Here is a 10,426-nt window from a genome sequence, read left to right as displayed (position 1 = left end):
CTTTGTGGGAGGCGGGGAACCCCGGAAACAGCCCCTTGGTGGGAGGCGGGGAACCCCGAAAACAGCCCCTTGGTGGGAGGCGGGGAACCCCGGGAACAGCCCCTTGGTGGGAGGCGGGGAACCCCTGGAACGCCCCTTTGGGGGAGGAGGGAACCCCGGGAACGCCCCTTTGTGGGAGGAGGGAACCCCGGGAACGCCCCTTTGTGGGAGGAGGGAACCCCGGGAACGCCCCTTTGTGGGAGGAGGGAACCCCGGGAACGCCCCTTTGTGGGAGGAGGGAACCCCGGGAACGCCCCTTTGTGGGAGGAGGGAACCCCGGGAACGCCCCTTTGTGGGAGGAGGGAACCCCGGGAACGCCCCTTTGTGGGAGGAGGGAACTCCGAAAAGCCCCTTTGTGGGAGGAGGGAACTCCAGGAACGCCCCTTTGTGGGAGGAGGGAACTCCGAAAAGCCCCTTTGTGGGAGGAGGTAACCCCGGGAACGCCCCTTTGTGGGAGGAGGGAACCCCAGGAACGCCCCTTTGTGGGAGGAGGGAACCCCCCCTTTGTGGGAGGAGGGAACCCTGGGAACGCCCCTTTGTGGGAGGAGGGAACCCCGAAATGCCCCTTTGTGGGAGGAGGGAACCCCGGGAACGCCCCTTTGTGGGAGGAGGGAACCCCGGGAACTCCCCTTTGTGGGAGGAGGGAACCCCGGGAACTCCCCTTTGTGGGAGGCGGGGAACCCCGGGAACTCCCCTTTGTGGGAGGCGGGGAACCCCGGGAACTCCCCTTTGTGGGAGGCGGGGAACCCCGGGAACAGCCCTTTGGTGGGAGGCGGGGAACCCCGGGAACAGCCCTTTGGTGGGAGGCGGGGAACCCCGGGAACAGCCCTTTGGTGGGAGGCGGGGAACCCCGGGAACAGCCCCTTGGTGGGAGGCGGGGAACCCCGGGAACAGCCCCTTGGTGGGAGGAGGGAACCCCGGGAACAGCCCCTTGGTGGGAGGAGGGAACCCCGGGAACGCCCCTTTGTAGGAGGAGGGAACGCCCCTTTGTGGGAGGAGGGAACCCCGGGAACGCCCCTTTGGGGGAGGAGGGAACCCCGGGAACGCCCCTTTGTGGGAGGAGGGAACCCCGGGAACGCCACTTTGTGGGAGGCGGGAACCCCGGGAACGCCACTTTGTGGGAGGCGGGAACTCCCCTTTGTGGGAGGAGGGAACCCCGGGAACACCCCTTTGTGGGAGGAGGGAACCCCGGGCAACGACCTCTTTGTGGGAGGAGGGAAACCCGGGAACAGCCCCTTGGTGGGAGGCGGGGACCCCGGAAACAGCCCCTTGGTGGGAGGAGGGAACTCCGGGAACAGCCCCTTGGTGGGAGGCGGGGACCCCGGAAACAGCCCCTTGGTGGGAGGCAGGGACCCCAGGAACGGCCCCTTGTGGGAGGTGGGAACCCCGGGAACAGCTCCTTGGTGGGAGGCGGTAACGCCCCTTTGTGGGAGACGGGAATGGCCCCTTTGTGGGAGACGGGAATGGCCCCTTTGTGGGAGGCGGGAATGGCCCCTTTGTGGGAGGCGGGAATGGCCCCTTTGTGGGAGGCGGGAACCCCGGGAACGGCCCCTTGGTGGAAGGCGGGAACCCCGGGAACGCCCCTTGGTGGAAGGCGGGAACCCTGGGAACTGCCCCTTGGTGGGAGGCGGGAACCCCGGGAACGGCCCCTTGGTGGGAGGCGGGAACCCCGGGAACGGCCCCTTGGTGGGAGGCAGGAACCCCGGGAACGGCCCCTTGGTGGAAGGCGGGAACCCCGGGAACGGCCCCTTGGTGGAAGGTGGGACCCCCGGGAACGGCCCCTTGGTGGGAGGCGGGAACCCCAGGAACGACCCCTTGGTGGAAGGCAGGAACACCCCCCCCCCCCCCCCCCCGAGATGACCGTTAGAAATGAAGAAAGCTGCCAGTATTGAGGGGTGACACCACAGAGGAGGTGAAGGGGTTAATGTTCAGGATAAGGCAGGTGAGGGGTTAATACGGAGGTCAGACAGCGGGCCCCGGTATCTACAGCGGTAGGCGGGGCCAAGAAAACGTCATCCTTGGGTCCCGCTGACAGGCCTCTGGTCTTAATTTCCGTGTCGGTCCCCAATTCCCTGAGGGGGGGGAAGATAAAGTATACAGTTCACATATCATACCCAACACTTCGCCATCTAGTGGCCAAACTGAGAATTGTACTAACACCCCCTTACTTGGGGGGGCATACCCACACCGGGCCAGGGGAGGTGCGGGGGATGGACGAGGTCCACCACATTCAGATTGTGCAAATCCTAATCTAACAGAAACACAAAGAAACATTCAGGATTGAAGATTATTTTATTTCCAACATTGAAGGGGGGCAGACTTGGTGGTGGTGGGGGGGGGGTGGGGGCAGACATGGTGGTGTCAGGGGTGGGGGCAGACGTGGTGGTGGGGGCAGACGTGGTGGGGGGATAAACTCCTCTTCTTAGGATCCAGGAGATGATGAATGGTTGATGATAACCTAAGAAATGATATTCAGATATAAGATGATGGGGGTGATATTTATAGAGCCGCACTTCTCCAATGTAATAAAGTATCAAAACCGTATCCTGAGCTTCCTCCTGTAACTTCATATCATATATATACACACACTGCATTACCAAAAGTATTGGGACGCCTGCCTTTACACACATGAACTTTAATGACCCCCCCAGTCTTAGTCCGGAGGGTTCAATATTGAGTTGGCCCTTTGCAGCTATAACAGCTTCAACTCTTCTGGGAAGGCCGTCCACAAGGTTTAGGAGGGTGTCTATGGGGATGTTTGACCATTCTTCCAGAAGAGTATCTGTGAGGTCAGGCACTGATGTTGGATGAGAAGGCCTGGCTCGCCGTCTCCACTCTCATTCACCCCAAAGGTGTTCTATAGGGTTGAGGTCAGGACTCTGTGCAGGCCAGTCACATTCCTCCACCCCTAACATGCTCATCCATGTCTTTATGGACCTTGCTTAGGGCGGAGCCTAAGACGGTGACGTCATCGCGTTTTTTCTCAAGATGTTGATGGGCAGACGGATTAGGAAGTGAACGGAAGTCTGAGGAGACGCCGCCGACCTCACTGAGGGGACACTTTGCTGTACCGCCTCTGATACATCACTCACCTCACTTATTACATTGGACTTTTAATCGATGGCTCTTTTCTTGTGTATTTTCGGAGTGACGTCTCCCATGCTGTGCTTCCAGACACCTCCAATGGTCCTGGGAGACGGATTTCCCTGCACTGGCTGAGCTCTGTAGCCGGTAAGCCGGATATTCACTCACTCGGGTGTGGAGTTGGATGTCACGATTTTCTACAATTTCACATGGATGGAGGTTTTTTTTTTTTCCTTTATTCATCGATTGATTTTCTCACTGGGACTCTGCCTTAGTTTTCCCTTTACATATTTTTTTCCACTTGCAAATTTGAAAAATTTGTTTTTTTTTTTCCCCTTCATTTATGGACTAAATTTCTCACTTGGACTCGGCTTTAGTTTTCTTTTTACATATAATTTTTCACTTGCAAATCTGAAAAATTTGTCACGTTATTTTTTTTTTTGGACACACTTTTTATGCATATTTATTTGGAGTTTTTGTATTAGACTTTTTAGTGCTGCCAGCTTGTCACATTAACGAATATATATATATATATATATATAAATTATTGCTTTTCTAGAGCAAGGTGTTAGCCCCCCTGGGTGTCTTTTATGCCATCATATAAAACACACCTGTGATAAAAATAATAGACCCTTCATTTCTATGTACACAGAGAAACCTACACCATCCATCTGCAGGGGAGACGATCGTTATATCCCCCCCTCCCCCCACACTGTATATGTGGAGATATATATATATATATATATATATATATATATAGTCTTGGAGGGGTGACACAGATCAGGAAAGTCGGGGGAGGGGAGGGAAGGGGTTCTCGGTATGAGTACTGACCTCGTCTATCCAGCTGATGAAGAGGGGCACTCGGGTGAATATTGTGGGTTTCTTTAGGGCGCCGCACCGAGACGAGCCGAAGCTGACGATGCCATCGATGTACCATCTACCATCCTCCGCCCGGCAGTTCAGGGGTCCTCCGGAATCGCTCTACAACCATCGGTATTACAGATCAGCATCACATACACAGAACAATCCTCATACACAGGCAAAAGTCTGAGGACCCCTGACCACCCCACCCCCAATGTAAGCTTGTTGGACACCCCATACCACAACCATGGCCAATAATATGGAGCTGCCAAAGTCCCCCCCCATGGCAAATAATATGGAGCCCCCCCCCCTTCTCCCTTGACTATTAATATGGAGCTTCCAACACCCCCCCCCCCCTCCAATGGTCATTTATAGGGGTTTGCCCCCCCACCCCCCCCCCCCCCCCCCCCCCCCCGTCTTCCCCGGCCATCAACATTGATTTGCCCCTTTTATAACACCCTCCACTCACCTGAGAAGACTTTCTACAAGATTTTGGAGGGTGTCTGTGGGAATTTGTGGCCACTGGTGAGGTCAGGTGCTGATGTTGGATGAGAAGACCCGACTCATATTGGGCCTCACTTTGGGCACCAAAAAAAAAGAAAAAAGACCCGGCCTGCAGCCAGCTTTCCAGTTCACCGCAGAGGTGTTCAGTAGAGATGAGGTCAGGGCTCTGTGCAGGACACTCGAGTTCCTCCACCCATGACACCGATATGGACGTGTTGGACATCCATTACAAGCCTATGGCCATCGTGGAGTTGTCCCCCAAAAGGCCATCAATATGGAGTTGGCCTCCTCTGTGGCCGATACATCCTCCACTCTTCTGGGAAGACTTTCCACAAGATTATGGAAGGCTTCTCTAGGAATTGGTGCCCAATAGTGAGGTCGGGTACTGATGTTGGATGAGAAGACCAGGCTTGCATATCAGACCTCACGTTGGGCACCAAAAAAAAAAAAAAACCTGGCTTGCCGCCAACATTCCAATTCACCCCAAAGGTGTCCAGTAGGGATGAGCTCAGGGCTCACAGTCATGAGAGAAATAGAAAAGGGTCTTCACCAAACTGTTACCCCAACGCTGGAGGAGCCCAATTGTCTACAATGTCTTTGTATGATGGAGGATTACCAAGACCTGAACTCCATCATTGGGGGGGGGTTCACATACTTTTGGCCATATATAGTGTGAAGGAAAAAAAAAAGCTCTTTTGGGTGGGGGAAGGGGCGGCTCCTTTGGGTAGGGGAAGGGGCGGCTCCTTTGGGTGGGGGAAGGGGCGGCACGTTGGGGAACTCACACTGCAGGCTTCCTGGCCGCGGCCTCCAGCACAGAGGAGAGATGGAAGAATGAGATCCCCCCACCAGTCCGGCTTGGTGCATTGTTCATGGTCCACCACCGGGAGGACGGCTTGCTGCAGGACGATGCCCTGAGGACCACCAGCTGTACACAAAGACAAACCATTAATATGGACGGAAACCTTCATTACGAGATCCCAGGACTACAATCCCCCTCCCTCATCTCCCGCATCCCGTCTGACGTCCCTCTGTACAACCTCAGGAAACGCCAAGTGATTGATGACTTCAAACTGATTTGTGTCTTTCAATACAAAGCCCAGTGCTTCTCCCCAACTATCTGCTGCAGCTCTTCCAGTGCACCCCTCATCATCCTCCGTCTGTGCACCCCGAGACTTCAGTGCACCCCTCAGCATCCTCCATCTGTGCACCCCGAGACTCCAGTGCACCCCTCATCATCCTCCCTTATCTGTCCCCCCCCCCCCCGAGACTCCAGTGCACCCCTCAGCATCCTCCATCTGTGCACCCCGAGACTCCAGTGCACCCCTCAGCATCCTCCATCTGTGCACCCCGAGACTCCAGTGCACCCCTCATCATCCTCCCTTATCTGTCCCCCCCCCCCCGAGACTCCAGTGCACCCCTCATCATCCTCCCTTATCTGTCCCCCCCCCCCCCCCCCCGAGACTCCAGTGCACCCCTCAGCATGCTCCGTTATCTGTGCACCCCGAGACTCCAGTGCACCCCTCATCATCCTCCCTTATCTGCCCCCCCCCCCGAGACTCCAGTGCACCCCTCAGCATGCTCCGTTATCTGTGCACCCCGAGACTCCAGTGCACCCCTCATCATCCTCCCTTATCTGCCCCCCCCCCCGAGACTCCAGTGCACCCCTCAGCACCCTCTGTTATCTGTGTTTCCCCCCGAGACTCCAGTGCACCCCTCAGCATCCTCCCTTATCTGTCCCCCCCCCCCCCCGAGACTCCAGTGCACCCCTCAGCATCCTCTTATCTGTGCACCCCAAGACTCCAGTGCACCCCTCAGCATCCTCCCTTATCTGTCCCCCCCCCCCCCGAGACTCCAGTGCACCCCTCAGCGTCCTCCATTATCTGTGCACCCCGAGACTCCAGTGCACCCCTCAGCACCCTCCGTTATCTGTGCACCCCAAGACTCCAGTGCACCCCTCAGCATCCTCCCTTATCTGTCCCCCCTCCGAGACTCCAGTGCACCCCTCAGCATCCTCCATTATCTGTGCACCCCAAGACTCCAGTGCACCCCTTTGCATCCTCCATTATCTGTGCACCCCAAGACTCCAGTGCACCCCTTTGCATCCTCCATTATCTGTGCACCCCAAGACTCCAGTGCACCCCTCAGCATCTAAGCATCCGCTTATCTGTACACGCCATGACTCCAGTTCACCCCAATGCTGTAGCCGCCGGTGCCAGCAGTGTGTGTGGTCTGTAAAGCGGGTGTAGTCTGTTGGAGGGCGGGGTGTACAGGATGGGGGTGTCGGGGGAAGGTTTCCACCTGTAGGTAGGTAATGGTGGCAGTGCGGACATCAGTGGGTGGTGTTTTCAGCTGTTTGCTGCGTCTGGATTGGGGAATTTGGATTCTTGTGATAACGTCACATTCTGGGGATGGGTGACGGGCTCTGATAGGTTGTGCAGCCTCCCTCCCCCTCATATACCCTCCAATTAGACACACCCAGGGTCTACTAATGACCCCCCACTGTGACACTATAGAGATTTGGCCTTGGAGGGGAAATAGAGATCCGGGGGTCTCGGGTGGGATGTCTGCGTTGTCACACGTATCTAGACACCAGCAATGGTCACTTACCATAGAGGAGCCCCCACCCGGTGGAAAAGCACCGCTGGTCATTGTAGAGAGTGCGGCTTGCAGGGGGGAGGCAGCCCAGCTGGACCTTGTCATTCAGTTCAGCTTCTCCTGATAACCTGAGGAGGGCGATGTCATATCTGGGGGGAGAGGAGAGGAGAGGAGAGAAGGGTCACCATCACACAATTCACATTCATGTACCTCACCCCAAACATGTGAACACGGCCTAAAAATTTCCCCAACACATCTCCAGCATCCTCGGGACACCCGATATACAGACTGTGGCAAAGTAAAGAGAAGAGAACTTACCCGCAATCCGGACAGAACTGGTTCCAGTTGGGGTGAATAAAAATGTCATCATTATTGATAGGGAAGTATTGCTCCGCCCCCTCCTCCACGCTACGATCGTGTTCTCCCAGAACCACCCGGTACGAACGTGGAGAACTGCAATACAAAACGCGTCAGGGCGAGGGATAGGAAGGGGAGAAGAGAGGGATGGGAGGGGAGAAGAGAAGAGAGGGATAGGAGGGGAGAGAACAGAGGGATAGGAGGGGAGAAGAGAGGGATAGGAGGGGAGAAGATAAGAGAGGGATAAGAGGGGAGGGGAGAAGAGAGGGATAGGAGGGGAGAAGAGAGGGATAGGAGGGGAGAAGAGGAGAGAGAGATGGGAGGGGAGAAGAGGAGAGAGAGATGGGAGGGGAGAAGAGGAGAGAGAGATGGGAGGGGAGAAGAGGAGAGAGAGATGGGAGGGGAGAAGAGAGGGATAGGAGGGGAGAAGAGGAGAGAGAGATGGGAGGGGAGAAGAGAGGGATAGGAGGGGAGAAGAGGAGAGAGAGATGGGAGGGGAGAAGAGAGGGATAGGAGGGGAGAAGAGGAGAGAGAGATGGGAGGGGAGAAGAGAGGGATAGGAGAGGAGAAGAGAAGAGAGGGATATGAGGGGAGAAGATGAGAGAGAGATGGGAGGGGAGAAGAGAGGGATAGGAGGGGAGAAGAGAGGAGAGGGATATGAGGGGAGAAGATGAGAGAGAGATGGGAGGGGAGAAGAGAGGGATAGGAGGGGAGAAGAGAAGAGAGGGATAGGAGGGGAGAAGAGAAGAGAGGGATAGGAGGGGAGAAGAGAAGAGAGGGATAGGAGGGGAGAAGAGAGGGATAGGAGGGGAGAAGAGGAGAGAGAGATGGGAGGGGAGAAGAGAGGGATAGGAGAGGAGGGGTGAGAAGAGGGGGTGTTGAGGGAAGAGAGTAGGGGGAGAGAAGAACATTTATGACACATAACAGTCCATGGAGAGGAGTCTTCGCGGGAACTCACTCCACGCAGTGGGCGGCGGTCAGGACCCAGCGGGTTGTGATGAGGCTCCCCCCACAATTGTGTTGGAATCTTCCCGGAAGTTCCACCTGCAGAGACACCTGAGGAAGAGAAGATTGTATGAGAGACGGCCGCAGACAACAGATCACCACCCAATCCACCCTTCTGGGAAATGAGGATCAGCCAATCAGAGTGGAAGGTAGGAGGGTCAGATATGGAGATCTCATCTGCCCCAATCTTCACACATCGCCCCCATAGAGGGGAATGAGACTGACCCCTCCCCCCCTCCTCTCTTATTTCTTCACAATTATGTGACACTTTGTGTTGGTCCATCATATAAAATACATTTACGTTTTTGGTTGTAACATGAGAAATGTCGGGAATATCAGGGGGTATGAATACTTTTCCTAGGAGCTGTAAACAATCTATCCACTGTATACAATCGTTCTCCATTCACACATTGACTTGGGGGGAGGGGACAATGGAGAACGTTCAGTATAAAGCAGAATAAGAGAGATTGGTACAGCTGGACTAACAGCAATGATTTCTGGGGGCGTGGCCTCCATTCCCGGGGACCTGAGGGACACTTACCTGCCAAGGCCAGCTGTATGGAGCCGCATCCACTCCATTTACAATACGGGAATTGGCCGGGTAGGTGGGCACCCCACATCCAAATGCTGGAAGAAGAGAGAAGAGATTGAGCTCTATGGAGGACAGACACAGAATAAACCGCACAACCATCCCAACAGATCCGTTACCGAGAACCTTCCAGTGCTATGATTGGCCGAATTCTGAAAAAGCAAAACAACGGCACCCACCAACGAGGCCGGTGCTCCTGGACGGTGAATGGAGAGATACCAAAAGAATACCGATAATGGAAGGTCTGATGACGCTCCCAGGGTATAGTGACTGACAATGCAGGGATTAGATTGTAAGCTCCATGGGGCAGTCTCATCAATTAGTTGTAAAGCCCTCTGGATCATATTGGTGATAAATACTAATCATCATCTTAGTAATATTAATAACGATCGATCACTCACCCCCAGCAGCCAGTAGAAGGGAGACCACCAGTCGCAGCATGTTGTATGAGACAGAATGGAGGAGATGGGAGCATTATATAGGGGGCAGGAGGCGATGACATCACGGGAAGCGCCCATCTGGTGTCCGGTCATCGCCATCAGCTCACACATTGTCTATATATAAAACTTACACAACTCTCATTTTTCCTGAAGCTCTGATGTCACAGAGAAATGTGTTAGAATTCCCATCATCACATGATTATTGATTTTTACTTTATTGGCCAATATCTACCTGGAAAACTTCCACCACGCCGGGAAACCCTGTGCGATGAGCGAGCTCGGCGGGAAACCCGTGCGATGAGCGAGCGCGGCGGGAAACCCGTGCGATGAGCGAGCCCGGCAGGAAACCCTGTGCGATGAGCGAGTTTGGCGGGAAACCCTGTGCGATGAGCGAGCCCGGCGGGAACCCTGTGCGATGAGCGAGCTCGGCGGGAACCCTGTGCGATGAGCGAGTTCGGCGGGAAACCCGTGCGATGAGCGAGCGCGGCGGGAAACCCTGTGCGATGAGCGAGCTCGGCGGGAAACCCTGTGCGATGAGCGAGCTCGGCGGGAAACCCTGTGCGATGAGCGAGCTCGGCGGGAAACCCTGTGCGATGAGCGAGCCCGGCGGGAAACCTGTGCGATGAGCGAGCCCGGCGGGAAACCTGTGGGATGAGCGAGCCCGGCGGGAAACCCTGTGTGCGATGAGCGAGCTCGGCGGGAAACCCTGTGCGATGAGCGAGCGCGGCGGGAAACCCGTGCGATGAGCGAGCTCGGCGGGAAACCCATGCGATGAGCGAGCTCGGCGGGAAACCCTGTGCGATGAGCGAGTGCCCCGGGAAACCCGTGCGATGAGCGAGTGCCCCGGGAAACCCGCGCGATGGGCGTGCGCCGCAAAATCTGTGCAATGAGCACGGGCGGCGGAAAACCTGTCCTATGAGCGTGCGTGGCGGGAAACCTGTGCGATGAGCGC

At 55.8% G+C, this 10,426-nt stretch overlaps 1 protein-coding gene across 1 annotated transcript; it reads right to left on the bottom strand.

Annotated features, from left to right (window-relative positions):
- Window positions 1-2,312: 2,312 nt before the first annotated feature.
- Window positions 2,313-9,558, bottom strand: LOC143933054 (chymotrypsin-like elastase family member 3B). The gene is made up of 8 exons (XM_077456015.1): window positions 9,436-9,558; window positions 8,987-9,072; window positions 8,399-8,496; window positions 7,402-7,536; window positions 7,096-7,232; window positions 5,271-5,413; window positions 3,955-4,104; window positions 2,313-2,497 (listed from the first exon to the last, which is right to left on the bottom strand). Exons 1-8 carry the CDS (start codon window positions 9,473-9,475, stop codon window positions 2,462-2,464), a joined length of 825 nt encoding a protein of 274 aa, XP_077312141.1. The 5' UTR covers window positions 9,476-9,558; the 3' UTR covers window positions 2,313-2,461.
- Window positions 9,559-10,426: the final 868 nt, after the last annotated feature.

The sequence above is a fragment of the Lithobates pipiens genome, unplaced genomic scaffold (genome assembly GCF_037356315.1).
Source record: "Lithobates pipiens isolate NorthernLeopardFrog02 unplaced genomic scaffold, aLitPip1_a1.2 Scaffold_27, whole genome shotgun sequence".
Taxonomy (NCBI): domain Eukaryota; kingdom Metazoa; phylum Chordata; class Amphibia; order Anura; family Ranidae; genus Lithobates; species Lithobates pipiens.
Note: the sequence above shows the minus strand (reverse complement) of the source record. Positions and strands in the feature narration are given on the sequence as shown.